This window comes from Aplidium turbinatum, chromosome 13, assembly GCF_918807975.1.
Source record: "Aplidium turbinatum chromosome 13, kaAplTurb1.1, whole genome shotgun sequence".
Taxonomy (NCBI): domain Eukaryota; kingdom Metazoa; phylum Chordata; class Ascidiacea; order Aplousobranchia; family Polyclinidae; genus Aplidium; species Aplidium turbinatum.
In genome coordinates, this window is record NC_137484.1 from 12,259,273 (window position 1) to 12,281,384 (window position 22,112).

At 37.5% G+C, this 22,112-nt stretch overlaps 1 protein-coding gene and 1 long non-coding RNA gene across 2 annotated transcripts; both read right to left on the bottom strand.

The window, feature by feature from the left end:
• Positions 1–1,893: 1,893 nt before the first annotated feature.
• LOC145781654 (uncharacterized) lies at positions 1,894–13,516 on the bottom strand. The gene is made up of 8 exons (XM_082593329.1): positions 13,361–13,516; positions 12,893–13,053; positions 12,445–12,458; positions 10,662–11,100; positions 9,135–9,306; positions 8,552–8,761; positions 7,664–7,814; positions 1,894–2,860 (listed from the first exon to the last, which is right to left on the bottom strand). Exons 1-7 carry the CDS (start codon positions 13,514–13,516, stop codon positions 7,701–7,703), a joined length of 1,266 nt encoding a protein of 421 aa, XP_082449455.1. The 3' UTR covers positions 1,894–2,860; positions 7,664–7,700.
• A 1,939-nt stretch (positions 13,517–15,455) lies between these two features.
• LOC145782283 (uncharacterized) lies at positions 15,456–17,419 on the bottom strand. Its single transcript, XR_014290825.1, has 4 exons — positions 17,375–17,419; positions 17,117–17,295; positions 15,994–16,079; positions 15,456–15,498 (listed from the first exon to the last, which is right to left on the bottom strand). It is a non-coding gene; the product is annotated as an uncharacterized LOC145782283 (long non-coding RNA).
• Between the last annotated feature and the right edge of the window lie 4,693 nt (positions 17,420–22,112).

Genomic DNA, 22,112 nt, shown 5'->3' on the forward strand with positions numbered 1-22,112 from the left:
AGGCACAAAAATATCACGATAAAAATAAAGACCTTGTGGGAGATTTTCGAGAATCATAACACGATGCAAATACCAAAAACGCATGGTTTGCATGCTGCTCTAAGCTGGCCGGCAACCACAAAGGTAGACAATACAGGCAGTTTATAATTCGATAACAGCGCAATAAACATTATAAATACGTAAACCGACAATTTTCTTTTACAAACGTTTTACGTCTAATAGTAAATTTTCCCTCAACAATTTTTTGTGAAGCACTTGCAAACCACGGTTTTATAAAATAATTCATCATTATTATTTTTTACTTCTCGGATATTGTAAAACGTCATCAGCAAAATCACAAAAAAAATTTCATTACTTCAATGTAGTAGGCCTAAGAATTTCTTATAGAATTGTAGCCACGTTGTTTCAACAAAGAAGCCATTTTTTAGCAATATAGAGTTATAGAAAATAATTTGCAATCATGCAAATGGTTGGAAAGAATCTAGGAAGTCTTCTCACAATCTGGCACAAAATGATTATGTTTATTGTATCTCTGTAAAATGTTTTACGACAAACTTTGAAGCTTCGTTATAATCATTTTTATCTTTGAAGTCAAAAGTTATTTTTTTTTTTTTGGCCAGAAACATAATCACTGCCTTGCTGATGTTGTCGATATTACGCGTATTTTTAGTGCTTCAAACAATAAGGACCCAGTCAGCAATCCAGTCCTTTTACATTGATTCAACATTTGTAAACGTTAAATTTATGTAGATTTGCTGACTGTGGGTTATTTCACATTTCCTTTGTTTACGCACGTTCCTCAATTCGCTGTTGCATTATTTCGACGCTGGCGGCAATTCGCTGTTGCATTATTTCGAATTGATTGACACAATCTTCAATAAAAAGTGAGCTTCGAACTTAGCTTTGTTGATATAAATGCTGTATTTTTTGTGGATGTAATTTATGAGTCATGTTTATAAACACCCGTAAGCGAAATGACTTATGATGTGGCCTGCATGATATTTGTGATGCGACTTGACACAAATCCACAATTTCAAAAGCACCTAATTTGAACTTAGAAATTTCAGATAATTTCAACAACTTGTTCAACTGTCTTCTCTCTACTAAAAATATTCATACTACAAACTCAATTGTAGACCTAAATACACAAACGAAGATGTAAACAGCTATTCAAGCAGGCTAAGGTGTTACTTATGAGAAATTTGGTTCCATAAAACTAGAAGCTAGCCATGAGTTTGGGAATGCATTAGTTTAGGATAAAAATGTAAGACAACAAACGCAGTTTTGTTTTTTTTTCAAATTCGTGTAACAATGTTACTTTGATTGTAACTATTTTAGAATCAGTGAGTAGCTTACAATAAGATTTGCTCGCAAGTCGTAAATTCTAATCAATGCAATGATTCGGCACACCGCACACACACTTCGTGCGTTCGATCGAGCTCTTTGTTATTCAGAAGTTTGCATGAAATCGGATTAGCACGGTAATTAAATAGCGGCAAGTTAAATCAAAATTGTCGTTTTTGGGTACCTTTGCAAAAATTGAAATATCAAGTTTAACATATAAAATTTTAAAATAATGACTTTTCAAACTTATATACAAATGATTTGCTTTCACACCAGTGCAACTTCTGTTCAAATAGCATCAGCGGATAACACGTAACAGCTGATTGAATTTGATCCAAAAACGGCCCCCCCTTGAGCAGTTAACTTCCAAAAAAACGTTGAAAAGCAAAGGGTTAAGGTTTAGACTTGAAAAAAAAACTATTGATTTATTTTCTTAATGAACGTTAAAGAATGATGATGAAGTTCTCAGATCATGGTTGCTATATTTGTAAAGCAAGCTATTAAAATCAACGCAAATACACAACTGAGGCCGTGAACTAACGTATCTATATTGCGAATAATACACAACCGGTTTAAGTAAGAATTTAATTGAACAATAGGCGTACCAAGAGTGATAATGACTGAGGAAATACTTGCATCGATACTTCTAGGAGCGATTAAAGTCGCAAGCTTTTAGGTTAATTTAAAAAAATGAGTTGACAAAGTGTGTGGATCAGAAAAACATCAACATGCGAACGATACACACATGCAATGCAAAAACGTAGATAACCTGGAACACAATTGGACAAATAGTTACGTTGAAAGCAATCGCCAGAGCGTAACTCGAAACACGCGACACCTACAAAAAACAAACAAGTATCCGCTTTGCTTCGAGTAAGCGGGGGCTTCTCAACTGGGGTTCTATGGACCCCGAAGTGTCCATAATGACCTATCGACGAGATTAACAGAATTTTCTTATTGTCACAATCAATATGAATGACCCAAGCATTTCTTGCCCGCATAAGTGTGTTATTTCAATTTGTCTTGAAGTAACTTTATCCCGAGCATGGCACAACGTCTACTGCTAAATTGACTTTTGAAGAATTCGATACATTGCATTTCTAGAAACTTGTTTTGGTATTTGCGGGGGTCCACATACTTATCTGAATAGGCATGATGGTGCACAGACAAAAACGAGTTGAGAAGGCCCAAGCTTAAAGTCTTGTGCAAGCGACAGAAGTCTATAGTCTTGCTTTTATTGGCAGCTTCCAGTTTGAAACAGGGCAGGCTGACATTGAACGCTACAAGATGGCAGTTAGGTCAAGTAAACCTAATGACCCATACTCCGCAAAAAATTCTCATATTCGTCGTCGTAATCTTCCTGATGAGAAAGATCTTCTTGGGTGGCGTTGTCATACTGGTCACCAGGGTATCTTGTTGACCAGTTTGCATATGGAGCATCCATAGATGTAGATGGAGGAGCAACCATCGGGTTGTGACTGTTCATGTCGTTTGCTTGGTGAGGAACGGATAACATCTGGCAACACAGAAATGTTATAAAAGTCAATCCTTATACAAATTGGACAAGAAAATGCCACCAGTTTCAACGTGAAACTAAGTCTTTAGCGGTGATATGAGATTCAGTGACCACACTCTATCTATTTGAGTTCTCAAAAACAATCATTTTAAAAAGATAAAAAGCACATTTAGCCTCGAGTTCAAAATAGCATCGGCCTCTAGTTTGCACGTTGGCAAGGCCTGTGCACTAGGGTGGAGTGAAAATTTTGTTTTCTTTCAAATCAAAAGTCTAGTTTACCAAAATTCGTAGTTGACCTCAAAAACACCTTCAAACACAATTTTGGGTCGGTGCCCCCGAGGTGGTGCAGGCACAACCCCCTTAAAGTAAAAAAAAACAATTTTATAAAAATTTTAACATCTCATTAACCACAGACGATAGAAAGTCAGTTGATGGCTCAAAATCATCAGAAAGTACAAGTTTATATTACCTTTAAGAGAAGTGTTTTTACTAAAAGTACTACAAAGTGGTCATTTTTGCAACAATGTAATTTTAGTCGTAAATTTACGTCAAATTTGGTCGATTTTTGTATATTCAGTTGATATTTTATGCTTAGTACGGTGTAAATGCGTACAGGTTCTTCAGCTTTGTCAATATTGCCAACCAAATCTACCACACAAACTCGATCATCTCTAAAAGAAGTAGCAATAACTTGTGAAAGATTTGGAATTTCGGATAGAGCAGGTGCTGCTATTGCTACTGCTACTCTCAAAGCATTTGGTAAAGTAACTGGCATTGATAAATCACAAGTTATTGGTCGAAGTAAATTAAGGAGAGAGCGACAGAAGTACAGAGAAGAAATTCAGAAGGAAGAAGAATTGCAGTTCGATATTGTGGATGGACTTTATGTTGATGGGTGAAAGGATGCCACCATTACCGGTGTGAAACAAGGGAGCAACTATCATCGAACCAGAATCATTGAAGAGCACTATGTGGTTGTCGGTGAACCCTTTGAATTTTACATCACGCATATCACACCTGAAAATGGAACTGGTCAACAAATTGCTCAAGCCGTGTATGGTGCAATTGAAGACACAGCAATGAAAAGCAAGCCAAACATCATTGGGACAGACGGAACAGCAACTATGACCGGGAAAAAATCTGGTTTCATTACTTCCCTCGAAAAAAAGCTTGAGCGTCCATTGCAATGGGTGGTGTGCTTGCTGCATCTCAATGAGCTCCCCCAAAGGCAGGGATGGCGAACTTTTTTTAGTGCATGGATCACAAAAGAGACCTTAATCCTTGAAAAAGCAAAAGTGGGTCATACATTTAATTACATGTTAATGTGAAACTTGCTGCTGCATCTTCTCTGCAAGTCTTATTATCCTTGGTTGGTAATCCGTAGTTTTTAGCTTCACACATGTAGCACTCATATCTGAGCTGAGACGATTCCGTGTGCATGATTGTATAAAATTATAAAAATTCTATGCAAAACAAAGTAGGCCTACAAAGAGAAAAGTTCGGCAAATTTCTTGCATTTCAAAACTGGCTGTGACAAAAGGTTTATTGTGAACTTCACAATTATCCGATACCAACATAATCGGGATAAAAAGTTGGGGCAAGAAAAAAAAGTAAAAGTCAAGAAATCTCAGGTTTCTAGCGTCACTGCTTCTATGTGAAATTGCTGAATTAGCAGAGGGCGAGACCATAGGGTCTACGCCAGTGACAGAAACGGTTAAATGTTTGCAGCTTACCAAACCACACTAATCCTGAACAGCCAAGAGGCATGCAGGCATTAAAGGGTACAAAAATGTAACATGATTTGCTAACAATCAAGAGCACAATAGCTTTATTACGTCATAAGCATCCAGTAACTTGCCGTGATACTGATAACGCACTACTATGGCTTTAGTTGTGTCAGACTGCTATATGGCAATTCGGTACGGTACTAGATTAAAATAGGGTGAGGCCTTATTACAAATATTTAGTGAAACATTTATTTTTTGCTGAAATATCTGTTTAAATTTCATTATTTTAAAAAAGACAAGTGGGTCACTAAAAATCTGTGATGGGTCACTTCGTGACCCGCGGGTCAGTGGTTCGCCATCCCTGCCCTAAGGCATATATTTCAAGAATTAGATGGTTCAACAAGTGGTCCAGAATCGTTTTCTGGAACAATTGGCAAGCAATTGAATGGAAAAGTGTCAGCTTGGGCTGTGGCGAATTTTCTGCCTATCTTAAAGGACGGTGAAACCTAAATTAACTTTGCGAGTTTTTTGTTTCAGCGTGATGTCATTGTGTACAACATGCGGTTGTTTAGCAATAAAAAAATCCAAATTTTGTTGCCCTCGTCTCGCTAAGGCCGCTTTTGTTTGATACCCGTTACGAGGTCTCGTTGCGCAAGCTGCGATGCTGTACGCTGTGACGTCACAAGGTACACATAGTTGTGGCCAAAAGTTTAAGACCAGGTTTGATTTATGACGATTTTTGCATTACTTCAACATACTGCATCAGATATAAGATGATGCATAAAGATGATGCAACTGAAGCAATATCTGATGCTGTATTTTGAAGTAATGCAAAAATGGTCATAAATCAAGTCTGGTCTTAAACTTTTGGTCACAACTATATGTACCTTGTGACGTCACAGCTTGATGCGCGTGAGACCTCGCAAACGGGTATCAGACAAAAGCGGACTTAGCGAGATAAGGGCAACAAAATTTGGATTTTTTTTTTGTTGCTAAAACGCATGTTGTACACAATGACATCACGCTGAAACAAAAAACTCGCAAAAAGTTAATTTGGGTTTCCCCGCCCTTTAAATGACGAATTTCCTATTCTTTCTGATGAAGTAATTGAAAGTCTCAGCAGTGATCAGTATTATGGTATGCAAATGTGTCAAGCTGTTATGACAGGCGTTGTTACACAGGATTTGAAATACCTTGAACTTGATGGATTATACCATTCCCGTTGGTTGACCTTAGGATGTCGAATCCTACGTTATTCCGTTTCAAAGAAGAGGCCTTCAAAGAATTTGCGCACTTTGACTGAATACCTTGTTCGAGTCTATTATCCCTGTTGGTTCCGCATCAAATATCATCATAGAATTACAAACGGGTCCAAATTTTTTTCTGTATGCTAAATGCCATTTCTAATTTTCCAAATGTACTGGTAAACAACGTAGGACTTAAAGTTTTGCAAAACAATGCTTTTTTTGCCCACCATGAAAACATAATTTTAGCAATGCTGGGAGATGATGACCGAAAAGTTCGTATCACTGCAATAAACAAAATTCTTCAAAGCAGAAGTCAAAGCATCCATTAAGAGAGTGGTTCTGCTAAGATACGAATGTTCATTCTTCCGAAGTTAGATGCGGGAGCCAAAGCCTATTACGATATGTCAAGTTTGGACCTTTTCGATTTTCACGAGCCGCCTGTAGTCAGGAACATGACGAATGAAGCTGTGCAACAAATTATGACAGATAAACTTGAGCTAAACCATCCCTGCCATAACCAGGCAGTGAAAAGGCATGTGCACTTGGTAACTGAGGCTGCTGCAAGCGTTGAAGGTTTTCACAGACGAGATGGCATGATCAGACAAAAAATTAAGTCTTGTATGCTAATGCCGTGCTTCAATACCAAAAATCAATTTAATGTCTGATGAACAATTTGCTGAAATTTGATTTATGATAAATTTGAACTTGGTCGTATAACTTGCACGTAATTGAACATTTTTACATCAGCTCACTGTAGTTAAGTGCATTTCTTACAGCAGTTTTCTTCGCTAAGAAAATTGGAAAGTAAGTATTTGCCCAAAGTAGATTAAAGTACAAGTTTGCCCAAAGTCTTTTTTTCTGCTTTAGAAAAATGTTGCCCATACTTTTACTTCAACACAGGAATTTTTTAAGTAATATGCCAAAATTTCACACAAATCTATCTTCACATTTTTAAAATCAAGGAAAAAATTGCTCAAATAATTTCTCAACTTTGCACCTTAGAGCGAACACTGCATTACAGTTACCATTTTATGATATTCATATTGTTAAATGACAATCAATCTGCTTGATTTTTCACTTCTATGACACATACTAAGCACAAAGATTAACTTAATTTACAAAAATCGATCAAATTTGACGTAAATTTACGACTAAAATTACATTATTGCAAAAATGACCACTTTGTAGTGCTTTTAGTGAAAACACTTCTCTTAAAGGTAATATAAACTTGTACCTTCTGATGATTTTGAGCCATCAACCGACTTTCTATCGTCCGTGGTTAATGAGATACTAATTTTTTTTTATAAAATTGGGGTTTTTCGAACTTTAGGGGGTGTGTGCCTGCACTCCCTGGAGGGCACCGACCCCAAAATTGTGTTTGAAGGTGTTTTTGGGGTCAACTACGAATTTTTGTAAACTAGACTTTTCGATTTGAAAGAAAAAAAAAATTTTCACTCCACCCTACTGTGCACCGGTCTATGATCTGTATGTAAACATTTTAGCTGGGCGAGATTTCAGTTCAGTTGTTTTTATTTCTGACCAGTACAGCAAAAACAATACACGTCAACATAGCAAAGGTCAAGAAAAACGTAGTAGCCACAAAACGCAAACGTTAAAACGTGCTTGTGATAGAAGTAAGTTATTAAGTTGAAAAAAATTTGGCACGGTCGCAACACCTTCAAATTCGTGTTTTTGTACGATCTTAAGCTTGAAAAACAAATTGTTTGTGAATTTTTCAATTAACCTCTATATAGCCTACTAAAGAAAGTGAAGGTCATAGATTTGTGAAATAAGTTAAGGTTGTTATAGGCCCTAAATCTATAGCTTACAGGTGGATTGTTGTCTCTGTCTGGTAGTTGAGGAATGTCAACATGCTGATTCTGGGTGCTGTTGAGCTAAGTGCTTGTTGTAAAACTCTGGATCCACGACGTCCACAGCAGTGTACATGACTCCGCTTGGGGTGAAGAAGACCGGCTCGTTCTGCAAAAAGTGTATAATATGATATCGCACGAAATCATCAATCACAGTAGCGACTGGTTAGCGTTTTCGCTTCTAGTATTGCTGGTCCTGGGTTCGATTTCATGTCAGGTCATCACAACAAAAACAAAATATGTTTCTATCAGTGTTCTTTCTAAAGTAAAACAGTTAAAATGAGCAGTTGTTCAATGCAAACTTATTGTAAATAGGATGTAAGTTTGAATAAACAGATCCAATGAAACCTTAGCTGTTGCGGAACGCTGAAAGATTAACACCACGGTTAAATGTGAGACACAATACCAATATCGAGCTTATCCCACGGCTGTGGAGTCGGATAAAAAATGTACGACTCCAACTCCGAACACACTAAAATCCCTCCGACTTTGCAGCCCTGGTTTATCCAGGGTAACATTTAAGAAAAAAGAAAAAATTTTAATTGAATTAGTAAACAAACTAAAGACAAGTGCGGTGTTTAGAAGGAGCGATCTTCCCGACGTCAACACAAGGCTGACTACTCACTATAGAAGAGTGGGCATTGGGTTTCGCCGGCAAGGAGCAAGTAGAGTAATGATTAAAAAAATAAATGCACAGAGGTATCAAATTTCTTTCAACCGGATGACCACTTTTAAAAATGACAAAAGTAAGAAATTTTTCATACAACAGATCCTTAAAAACACGGATAGTCTCACCATGTAGTAGTTTTCATCCTACTCCGAAAGAACATCTGGATTCGGATTTTATTGGGATGTTTCGGATGAATCGGAGTAACTCCTTCCCCAGTCGGCGGCACGGAGCTTCGCGAAACCTTCTAGCAGAGTCACGGTGAGTTTGTTCCATGGGAGGGGACTGGATGAGTAGAAGGCTTCCAAGTTGTGGAGAATCGACTGAAGTTTTTCTATTGCGTTTTTCCCGTCATCTTTCAAGGAATCCTCCATTTTCAGTATTGTCAACTATAGAATAAAACAATGAGATTACTATTCCAGAACTAAATTTCAAATTGGTGGCGATTAAAACTATCCAAACCCCTAACCAAATTTGTGTGACTCTTAATACCCCTTTACAATAGAAGGATATTATTAGTGAAATTAAAACACTAAAATAGAATTGCCCAGAGAACACCAGCTACGCATACTCGTCAAACCCATGTGATTCATGAGAAAAAAAAGATCACCCAGTTTCAAAATTTTCTGGTGTAGTCTTAGTTCAAACCCATTTATTAAAAATACCCCTAGCATATAACCACAAAGCTAAACGAGTGCGTTAAAACAATGCTTGAATTTTCATCTTAAAAATTCTATCCAGATGGTAAGCAACTTGACCAACCTTTAGAACACGAACTGTGCATTGTATGTTGTCATCATTAGGTTGGCTGATCAACTTCTCAACAAGTTGCAATAACCCGCGGCCCAACATCTTGACTCTGACCAAGCGGCCGTTGTTCTCCAACTTTAGGTTGTAGAACAATTCAGCCAAAAATTGAGTGAAACTTCTAGCCCTGCAAAATTACGCAATTACGTTTAGGCAGGGCAATATATGGTTTGACCCCAACAAAAATGCAACAAAAGGTTTTTCAACTGATTTGATTAGTATTGGTTGTCAGTATTGACATATTCAAAATCTTAAGCGATCCAACTTCCGAAAAGTGGTTATTTTCAAGATGGCCGCCAAACCATTAAAATAAGAGTAAACTGACCATAACTCGGTCATCATATGACCAAAACATGTAGTTTTGGTGTCTATATCTAGGTTTTGATACCCTGTGAAGTCAATGAGACCATTCTCAGAATTGTTGAATTATCCGATAGCCTATAAATTCAATATGGCAATCTAAGATGGCTGCCAAACCAATAAAATAACAGTAAATTGACCAAAACTCGGTCATCATATGACCAAAACATGTAGTTTTGGTGTCTATATCTAGGTTTTTATACCCTGTGAAGTCAATGAGACCATTCTCAGAATTGTTCAATTATCTGATAGCCAATAAATTCAATATGGCAATCCACGATGGCTGCCAAAACAATTAAAAATGAACAATAACAATGTATTGGTTATTAAAAAAACCGTTAACTTTCTATATATATTTGGGTAAACTAAGCAGGCATAAAGAGTTCATACAACGTGATCATGTACAGAAGACTCTTGAAATAATCAGCGTAAAGAAAGCACATGGATCAAGTATTACTAAAGCTCATCGCTGTCGCTCTCGATGTCATCGTCTGTAATTATGTGATTTCTGTATGGGTTGACACATGAACCAGTTTGGCATGGTCCACATTCAGCATGGCATGGTAGCCCAAATCTCCGGCAACTACAGAGAGGTGGACACGATTCGCAATTACAGTGTATCATTTTCAGTAGGTTGTCCGGGGCACGAAATTTTTTGGGGCGTCGAACCCTCGTTCTCACGAATACTAGGCAGAGGATGAAACCACTGAACCAACCGTGCCAACGAGAAACTGTTGCATTCACACGGTTTTAATACAAACTTTTACCAAAATATGTAAATGAGACAGAAAGTACATGGGAAAAAAAATTTCGCGTCCGGGGCAGCTTTCATGTCCGTCATGATTGGAGCCATCTGATGATCGTCTACTTTCCATCCTCAATCTAGAGCAGTGGTTCTTAACCTTTTTTCTATCAAGCCCCCCTCCAATATTGGTCATGTGCTTCGCGCCCCCCTAGATTTTAAATAAGTATCATACCAAACAAATTGCATTTTTATCTGTTTATTGTACACATCAGTGAGATACTTGACAATGCTTCTTAGCGACTCGATTTTTAATGCGAGGTTTAACTCCAGAGAATGAACAACGTAAGTCTCCTTCAACTCTCAGCCTGTTTCTGTACTTGGTCTTGATAGCAACGAGAGCAGAAAATGCAGCTTCACAAAGATACGTGGATCCAAACATTGTTAGAACTCGAAGAGCCCGAGTTGCGATAAGAGGGTAAACAGGAAGGTAATTGGCCCAGAACTTCTCAAGTTCCAGTTCTTTGAAGTCTTTTTTAGCAGTGGAGTTGAACTTTATCTCAAGAAACTCCTCTTGTCCTTCTTCGAAAATATCAACCACTTCGCATTGAAACGGGTTTCTGATGAACTTCCAGGTTTCACGCTTCTCATCCAGATCTGGAAAGTATTTGATGAACTTCGATTTCAGTTCATTAAGGTGGGTTTCTATTTGTTTCTTCAACTCAGACTCAAAGTTATCATCTTTGAGAGCAGAATCCAAGTTACTGAAGCTCGCTGGATTTCCTTGTACAATTCGACTTTTCCAGAGGTCGAGTTTGGCTATAAAAGTTTGAGTGATGGCATGATGCTTAATGATGTTGATGTTTTTTCCTTAAAGCTTAAGGTTGAGAGTAAAGGACATTAAAGTAATTAAAAAAGATTAAAATTGTTTTGGAGCTTGCGCCCCCCCGGTTAAGAACCACTGATCTAGAGCATCCATACAATCGTCAGTAGCCTACCCATCCAGACCATAATCTTTTAGTAAACTCTGAGGCAGTGGAATTTGGTAGAGGATGATGCAAGTGGCAAACGTTCAGGGTGAACAAAGGACTTGGATGTTGTAATTTTCTTGACCAATGTATTGCAGCGTTGTGCTTCCAGGTTACTACTGCCATCGTTGCCAAACATACCGGTCATAGCTTTGTTTCCAAGATCCTTAATCAAACAGGTGATCTCTCCATGCAGGAAGTGATGAAGCACAAGCTCAGTACATGCCCACCCGCCTTGTTTGAAGCTAGACATTTATTCCGAGAAGCCGATAAGCCTCAAATAGCTACCGCCATCACAGAACATGCCAGCAGCGTGACGTCAGGCGATTATGAAGTAGTGAAAGAATCTGCCCCGAAAACCGATCACTACGTTCTTGATGGAGGGTTCTCTTTGCATCGAGTGCCATGGAAAGCTGGAGACAGTTATGGGTCTATTGCACAGTCGTATGCAGATTTTACCATTCGTCATTATCGCTTAGCAACGGTGGTCTTTGATGGATATTATGGTCCGTCTATCAAAGACAATACCCATCAAAGACGCGGCATGAACGTCCACCGGGTTGTTCACTTTACTGCAGACATCATGTTCGTTGGAAAAAAGAAGCAGTTCTTGTCTCGAGCTTCCAACAACGAAGGATTAATTTCTCTAATTTTTGCTCAACTGAGGAATAGAAGCTGCAATGCGATCAACACACCAGGTGATGCAGATGTTGACATCGTCAAGACGGCAGATGGACAGCCCTCATCGACATAGTACGACTTTAATTGGTGAAGACACGGACCTTTTAATATTGTTACTACACTATGCTGACACTGACCCAGACATTAAAGACTTTTATTTCCGCTCCGACAAAGCTTACTCAACCAAGCTACACGACATCAACAAACTGAAGGCAATCATCGGACCAGACATATTCTCACAGCTCCTCTTCATTCATACATTCACCGGTTGTGATTCAACGTCAAGGATATTTGGTATCGGGAAGTAGACAGCTTTCAAGAAACTAGTGAAAGGTCAACCAATAATCAAAGAATGTGGAAATTGTTTCATTCTCCCAAATCAGACAGACCACATCATTTAGGATCTTGGAAACAAAGCTATGACCGGTATTTTGGCAACGATGGCAGTGGTTACCTGGAAACACAGCGCTGCAATACATTGGTCAAGAAAATTACAACATCCAAGTCCTTTGTTCACCCTAAACGTTTGCCACCAACATCATCCTCAATTTCAGAACTTTTTAAAGCTGATTTTTAACGTTTGTGTTGAATCGCACACAAGTAGTTTTACGAGCGACAGACAACACTCTAGCAGTCTCACGACCTAAGAAGCTTCACAACTGGACGTTTTGCAAGGTATTTTTGAAATTATTCTATCATGAAGGGCTGCAGTTAAAAAAATTAAATTGGAATAGAATTTTGTCGCAACCAAAAGTGAGTCAACTTGAGTTTTGATTAGAATTAAATATTGTCAACCGTGCAGTTTCACAAAGTATCCTGGGAAACAGAAAACAAAAACACAACACATAAACAAAGAAGCAGGCTACGCTACAATCACGTAGAAGTACTATGACAAGCCGAACCATCTGTCTGGGTCATTTTTCAAGGTGTCCTCCATACGTTTAAATTCTTTCTGGGCTTTGGCAAGTAAAGTGTCGCGGAAATTTGGAAGACCAGTATCAGTTCTCGACAACTGGTCGCACAGTCGACTACCACGATAGCGAAAGTTTCGTTCCAGCACGCACTGAAAAACAAATTGCTATCTTTCTATGCAAGATATCATAGACTTGTTTGTTTTGTGGGAAAGAGAGCAACCTTAGGCTTTCCGATTGACAAAAGAATATTTTTTAATCTATTGACGTGTGAAATATGATTCAATTTCCGCTGCTTTAAAGTTCCATCCAACCTGACTTGCATTAAAATCTCTACATCCAGTCTAAACTACTTCATCAAATTTTTTATCTTTCAATTTTTATTTCTTTTAGATTTATCTTGCTTTATTTAAACTGCTTGTAATTGATAATATCACGCAATAAAACGTTAAAACTGACCATTTCATATACTTTATCCACTATGACTGGTATGACACCACTTTGTACCAAGTTATAAGACCGCAACATGTCAATCACTTTTGGAACACCTGTGTCGAAGCAGGCAGGATTGCAAATGACTTGATCAACACAGTCATCTATCAAGTTCAATGCCATTGCTTCTATTTCAGAATCTGAAACAAAATTCGTCTCAGCTAACGATATTGACTGTAATACACAAAATGTGGGATATGATACAAGACAACCAAGCTAATGAGACAGAAATAAGAAAAATAAAATGTTGCTGAAAAATAATAATTATTATTATGGCTTCTAATTTTTTTAATCAAGTTTTGCAAGGCCGACTTTGCAAACCTTAAAGTATGCAAGTTAACTTGACAAAATGTAGATGCAAACCACTTGTTTTAACCTGATGCCGTGGGTTCGCCATGATAGTAGCGGTTTGCACTAGCTTTCGGAATACAGTACGAGTACGGTACCCTAGTCACGTGCTATGACGAATTGCACATGAACATCATCATTGCACGTGACAAGGGAACTATATGTTCCGAAAGCTAGTGCAAACCGCTACTATCATGGCGATCCGCTACGTTGTGACGTAAACAAAAATCATGATGCTAAAAGCGAAACTCAATCTATTGTATGCAAGTTAAGTCAGTCAGGTCTATGTTTACACTGGAGACTGTTTGTTCATCAGTATGTTTAGTCCAACGACCTTCAGTCCTCTGTGCAAGTGCTGGGTTTTTGTGAACTGTTCCAGTAACTTGTTAAAGGGCTAATAAAGAAAAAACTGACTTGGCAATTTTACACGTTCTTTGTGTTTAACATGCTACCATAAAACGATTTTCAATAAAATTTTGCCCCATTGCGGTCTGATCACCATTCCGCGGGTGCTTTTGTCAGAGCTTTCAAAACGAGAATGGGCATGAGCAGCGAAGCGTGCGGCTGTACAGTCTACGTCACGAAAGACTAGCAATCAGTTGATCGCGCAATAGTTGTTACTGCGGGCGATTTAACTGAAGGCTATGTATGTATGTACATCAAAACATCAGATTTCAACATCAAAACATCAGACAGTTTGCTCAAAACATCAGATCTGATGTTAAAACATCAGATGTGGTAACCTGGCTTTTGTTATTGCTGTCGATAGTGACGTATTCTCGAGCAGTGTTTGCACTTTTTGGCCATTTTGAAAAAATTAAAAATAAATGAAACATTGGACTTTGGGCCTTGCCAGTGCCATTGAAAACATTTTTTTTTTGGTAATTCTTTTTGAAATGTATTCTTGAATGTTCAGTTTACGCATTTTAATGCTTAATTCCTGTTTGAAAATTTCATTTAGTATGCCGAGTTGTCTAGAAAAGCTTCATCGAAAGTGGGATCTACCACGTGATTGCATGCATGCGCGCTTATGCAAAGACGATCGAAATAGGTGTTTGCAAAGCTGCTACCAGTATTTCATGTTTTGAAAACAATGTGATCCACTTTCGAAGGTAGTAGCAGCCCAAGACAGCGAATCAGTCATTTTTTATACTGATTTAACATCTGCAGACGTTCAATCAATGTAATAAACGACTAATTTGCTGTCTGGAAGCTTACCACATTAACGTAAAACTGATAGAGAATAGCAATGGTTAGCGTAAAAAAAACTTTTACAAACAGCAGTTTTCCATCTGTGGCCACGATCTACCGCCGAAGCAATCGATCGAGGTATGATTGAGCGCCTCCAAAGAAGCACATGACTTGATTACTTGGGCAAAAGTGTGGGCAGACACTGTCAAGGCTAAGTCATGGACTTCTAAATAGTAGCACCTGGACTCGACACGCAGTGACCAACATGAGGCCAAACAGTTGGTACAACGGTTGGCCAACAGTGGACCAACAGCCAAGTAACTAACCCTGTTGGCCCACTGTTGGCCAACTGTTGTACCAATTGTTTAGCCACATGTTGGCCACTGCGTGTCCAGTCCAGGTGCTACTATTTAGAAGTCCTAAGTGTCGTTTTTCGCTTGAAGAGTATACGTGTGATTGCTGGTTTATGGTCCAGTTGCTTTGGATTTCAACACCATGAAAAACTCACCATAGCTACTTTTGACTTCGTTTGCTTCATTTTGAGAATAATCTTTGGTTATTTTGACCTGCAAGCAATAAAATTTCAGAAATGTCAATGGTTTTAAAAAAACGGTGTGACGCCTTTCTGTTAGCAGGTACAAATGTAGCAAATAAACTTAATGCTTTACAGTTCCATTTTTGATCATGTTGTTGTATTTACAACTCTTTTCTCTAAATACATCATGCGGTTGCGTATAAATTGTCACATATACACACAAGCGTAACCTCCTTCAATTTTTAAGCTTTTCACATTTATTTGCAAAGGTGTCTGGCTGCAAGTAAATTCTCACTTGCAAAGTGATAAAGTTAAGTGGTACTAAAAAGCAATCCATAAAATTTATGTTTTCTATTTAGATGCACTGCAGTGTGCATAGCATACTGCCAGAAAGAAATATTTCCAATATTTCTAGAAAAACCGCAAATTTTAGTTTGAAGCAAGATATTCTCAAATACTTACAAAGAGTAGCCTATATTTGATAAAAGCTGCACGGTCAGGAATAATACACAACATGTTGACTTACGTTGGTCTTACTGAACGGAATGAACTCTACTGCATTTGCGGATAACTTGGAAGCGGAAATATCCACAACATGTAAACTACTCATGTCTAAATATTATAAAAATAAAATAAAATGTTGGCAAATAGTTAGTCACAAAATAAATAAGTACTAAACTACAGCAGTTTTATCTTTCCATAAACTGCTTTCCATGAACGAGACTAAAGTATGTCAAGTTTTCTTGGGGTATACAACTTTTTAAAGGTTAGACAGACAGACAGACAGACAGACAGACAGACAGACAGACAGACAGACAGACAGACAGACAGACAGACAGACAGACAGACAGACAGACAGACAGACAGACAGACAGACAGAGACAGTTCCTAAACAAACTGTTCCTTTCAAGTGTATGATTTACTGCACTGAGGAGACCTTAAGATCGACTTAATGTTCAAAGCAAAAAACAGCCATCACAATGAACACCTACCGAACTATACTAATTTACAGTACTTAGATAAGCAATGAAAATTAATAGACGGTATTGTTATTATTATCAATTCAATATGATATGGCGTCCTGTCTGCAGTTATATATGTATATATATTTTTTTGATAATAGACCACCAGTTACAAACGAATTTATTTTCACACGAGTCAGTTCAATCATAAACAGCTAAAAATCGATTTCGATCAGCTAGCAGCTGGATCATCTTCAGTTAAGCTTATTCAAATAGAATATTTAAATTTTATTCTATTTGAATAAACTTAACTGAAGATGAACTAACCTAGCTTCTAGCTGATCGAAATCGATTTTTAGCTGTTTTTGATTGAACTGACTCGTTGGAAAATAAATTCGTTTGTATTACAAGACATGTAACCGAGTCGTTCATATCAAGCATTGTTGTGGGTTTGACACCTGTCTGCAGATATTTCATTTTCTTAATAGACCACCGGTTAAAACAATAGAGTACAAGTTGCATCTAATAAATGTCTTTACTTAGTAGAACTGTAAAACAGCAGGGTCAGGCAAAATAACTTCAGACCTCTGGCGGAATGTAAAAGTTATGGGGATCATAGGCTGAAACAGTTGCACCGTCCATCTCTAGAGCCAATTTGTTGCCTTCTGCGAGTCTATGAAATGCTACCTGTTTGAGTTTTGCATTCCAAACATGTTCCAATTTGAGTCGCTCCTCCGCTTTCACCAACGCAATAAATATGTCCATTCTTGCATATGTTCCAATGTCCCTTTCCAAACGAAACGGCTTTCACAACCTATGCCTCTTTCTTCTTCAGCCATTTTGAGCCCAGGCACAAGAAGAGGACACTAAATACAAAGCAACAAGACAAACTTCAATTTTTTAAAAACCAATTTTCCAAAGTAAATCTTTTCAACGTGTACTCACCAAGTCTTTGATTTCTTCCATCAATCTCTCGACTTCCTCTTGAACATCGTCGTAACGAATGCGTTGAACAAACAGAAGGTTATGAGCTTTGTTAATCTTTTCATGCAACTTTTCTGGTTTGCTGCAATAAAATAAATTCAAACAATTTACACACAACTGTTTGCCATCAACTAGAAAATCAAACAAACATCACGCCACAGTAGCACCATATCAACCAGTTTGGATGAAAAGATTAATTATGTATGGACTAACCATTTGAACAAACCCTACTTCAGTAGGTTACTTCACTATGTAAAGTTGCTTTGCCTTAGGTCTACTTATAATTTACTTGTCTGTGGCAATGTTTATGGTAAACTTTGGACGTGAAATCTCCGCTTTGATTTCAAGCAGTTGAAGACATTGTTTTGTTTCAATTTGCTGAACTCCAAATCAAAATCTGAAAGTTCTTGATCCGAAAAGTAAGGACGAAGCTCAAATAACCATACGAGAAGAATTGAAATTTCCAAATTTAGATCTGAAAGTAAAAACCGAGGTTTAGCTAAGAAATAATTGTAATGACTGACATGAAATACACGCAACGAGCAGATGTTAAATACGTTGAGGTTGTTGTCTATATACGAACGTTCCTTCAAATAAAATTTTCCGGTGCGCAATAATTTTTTTCAGTGAACATTAATATTTTAAGACTGCAGTTGCAAAGTTGCAAGGGATATGCAAACTTAGTATTTTTGCAAGTAATGTCAAAGTAGCAAAGAACACAAACAATTTACAAACTTAATTCAAACAGTTTTTCTTTGTTTTCGCGCTTTTCTGGCAATCACACAATTTTTATTTCACTCTAGTCATTTATTGTTGTTAATTGTGTTTGATGGTTTAGTCAAGACAGATTGGCTATCACTCATTAGCGGATCTAGAAATAAACGTTGAGGGCACCGAGTCCAGTGCTTCCACTTCTGACAATTGATAAATCCTCTTCAGTTTCCTTTTTTGTCCTGAAAAATCCCTTTTTTCTCAATCGGAAATCCTACAAAATTTCCTCAATAGGCGAGGTTATTTTTGACGTTATTTAAGTTAAAAAAGGTGCCAATACAACTTTAAAGTTATTGTAATCTCAATTAAAGTTATTTTAATTTCGATTTTTTTTCAGTACCACCGATATGTCGAAGCAACGTTGTTTTATTAGAACAGTAGGCTGCACAAAAGCAGCACATATTTTGCAATAACATGGTTTACTTCCTTCGTTCACTGTCCAGCTAAAAAACTGCTTGTCAGTTAGTCGGTTCTGGGACATTTACCACCTGGAATCCTGGACATTATTTACCAATTACCACTTTCATCTTTCCCACTCGGACTCCTAACCTATCCCTAACACCGAAAATGTGCAGGTGGTAAATGTCCAGTACCGAATTATCCATCAATTAACTAATTTATTTTTATGTTTAGTTCTGTTTTCCTTGATGCGCTAACTTGTTCAACTCTCTCTCTATATATATATATATATAGGCTGGGCTATCTTTTTTTCTCCTTGTCAGTAACGTCTTCACAATCATTTGAGACTGATGAAAAACTTTAGGATACCAGGCTTATTCATGATACTGACTCAGTCTGACTGTGGACGCTACACATGTTGTATACAGTATACACACTAAATAGCCTACGGTAGCTTAAATTGCTCTATTATTATGACACCATACCGTAATAGGTTACCATAAACAGGCTATAACTAACTTTTCTAAACCGGAAGGATACCATTAGCCTAAGCTTGGCATACCTAACTGTACGTCGAAGCTCAGTGAATTTGTCATTGCTACTCAAGTTCAACCGTAAATCAACGGATTACCTAATTTTAACTAAAAGAATTGAGAACTACCGGAAACTCACTCACTGCACTCAAGTCCAATTCCCAAAATGGCGAGAATAGAAATCAAGCGACGGAAAGGCGAGAATGGGAAAAAGAGTAAGAGCATGGTAAGAGGGGGTTCCGGATGGCGACGGAAACCAGCTGATTCACTGGTCTACAAAAAAAGAATTTTTTTTTGCTCCATGAACTTTGAAGACTGATTTAGAGTAATGTTGGGGTGCTAAATCCGAATCTGACCTCAGATTTATCCTATCACGTCAGGTTTGTGAAATATGATAACAACAAATTGCTACTTTCGTCAAAAGTGGAAGATTTGGCGTTGCGTTTAATACCAACATATGCAGTGCTGTAACGAAAGGTTAGTGTTAGACAGGCTAAAACAGCCTAAATATGGTTACTGAACAAGCATTGCCATAGGCTTGCTTAAATCTTTGTGGTTTCATGCAAAACATTGACCGGGGGAGGGGGTCAGTTACACTTATAGCCTCCCTTTTAGCTTGTTATTACTGCCTTGTTAATAATGTTGCTTAGAAAACAAATTGGTATAAAAATTATAATTGGTAGGTGTATTTCAGCTACTTATGCACCACATGGCCTGGATTTCTGGATCTTGCACAATGTGTATGTACAATAAACGCAACGTCAAATCTTCCACTTTTGACAAAAGTAACAATATGCTGTTATCATATCTCACAAACCTGACGTGATAGCATAAATCTGAGGTCATATTCGGATTCAGCACCCCAAAATTACTCTAAATCAGTTTTCAAAGTTCACAGAGCAAAAATCGTGTAGACCAGAGTTATCGTTATTACAGTCGTTTTTAGAGCTTTTCAAAGGGAATATTAATGTGATTTCCTTTAAAATTGCTAAAAACAACAATTCCCTTTTTAAGACCAAATTTCCTTGTAAAATTGTTAAAAATCTCTAAAAAATCCTTCCGATCATCATTTCCTTTTTTTATCCTTCGAAGCGTTGAAAAATCCCGATTTCGGGATAAAATCCTTCAAAGTGGAAGCACTGGCACCGACCTCGTCCAAAAAATATCTTGTAAGAAACAATGGATAGTATAAAAGTTAATGTACTCAGAGAAGCAAAAGTACAAACAATTTTGTTTCAGCATTGACATTTTAGACAAATTATTTGCTAAAAAAAATTGTTTTTTATTGTTGTTGTTTTTTTGTAAACATATGTTTAAAAAAACTTGCATCCATAGATACAATACAGTTTACAAACCTCTTTCTTGTTATTTGCTTAAAGTGCCTCTGACAGGAGGTAAATAAATTCGTTAAATTTTACCTAAGATATCAAAAAGATGACACTATAATAAACTTCCCTGACCAGCAAATCGTAAAAAATACTAACAGACTACTAAGTTATACGCTTGCAAACTTTCGTTGACTTTCGGCAAATCTGACACTCATTCAATTGCGAAAATAAAAACGGCAACACCGCTGTGACGTCACCATAAGTTGGAAGGATAAATTCTTTCTCTGTTGTGACTTAGTACGACTACTGCAAAACGTGAATGTGCGGGGCTCTGTTGGTCTAAAGCATACGCAAAATGAGAATTACCGAAATGAAAAAGTGAACTTATTATTAATATCAGGTTTAAATCAAATAGGTTGAGCTTATTTTTATCAAACAGCATTTCAATTCAATTGAACTTGCAGTTTGGTAGGGCTACAATTTTGATAATTTTTTATTTGTCCTAATCTGGCTATATCCATTTGCAGTGTAACAACAGTATCTTACAAACAGTAAGTTACCCTTAATTTATGGTTGAGGCAATGCCTACAAATTGCTGTTTATGTGACAGTGTCACTGTCAGTGACAAAGACTGTGTGCTATCTTTTCAGGCTTTCCCACAAAACAAGGTGCTGAGAAGAAAATAGTCAAAGTTTTCTTCAAGTCAAATGTACGACTAGTCCAATTGATGTCAAGTTATCTTGTTGTGTATCGCGATTTCGAATAATAAATTCTCTTCAGCACAACTTTATAACAGAATACTACCTACTGAAGATTACTGAAGAAGAAGATTACTGAAGATTACTGAAGATTACTGAAGATTGACCTACTGAAGATTTTACTATGCCTGTTATAAAGTTGTGCTGAAGAGAATTTATTATTCGAAATCGCGATACACAACAAGATAACTTGACATCAATTGGACTAGTCGTACATTTGTCTTGAATTTATAATTATTTGGCAGTGCATCCTATGGATCCGTAATTGGGCCTCTCTCTTGCATCAGCTTGCTGGGCGTGCAGTTGTTCTCTTGCGTTATATTGCCTTTTTCATTATTTTTGCATTTTCTTCAAGTGTTCGAAAGTGGGATAGGCCTTACAAAACTAGTCATATATGTTCTCTTCACTTCACTGAAGATGATTTTGTTATGGTGGTGCGTTTGCCACAACTAGCACTCTAGGTGGTGCGTTTGCCACAAGTGCGAGTCTATGCCCCAGCCCAATGAATGTGTATATTGCCATGAAGTGCCAAGAAAAGAACGAAAAAAAAAACGAAAAAACTTTTGAAGAAAGACCCATTTAGTTGTGTTACAAATTTGACCGATTTTGAAGCACACTTACATCCTGCAGTTCTGATGACTTTTTTTATAAGGAGCAGGAAGAACTGGAGAAAAACTAATAAACCGAAAGGAGAAAACGAAGACCTACCGAACTGGTAAGGATGCTACATTAGGCTAAAAATACCCTAAACGCTTAAGAATGCACACTAAAAGATGTGATTTTATTTCCTTGCAGTGAGTATCGGTTAGTTGCCTACAGGCATGCATTGGAGTGGATACTAGGCCTACAAGGTGATGCTCTCGGAAGCAACAATCGGATTGTGCTGCCGTCATGCATTGTTTGGCGAATC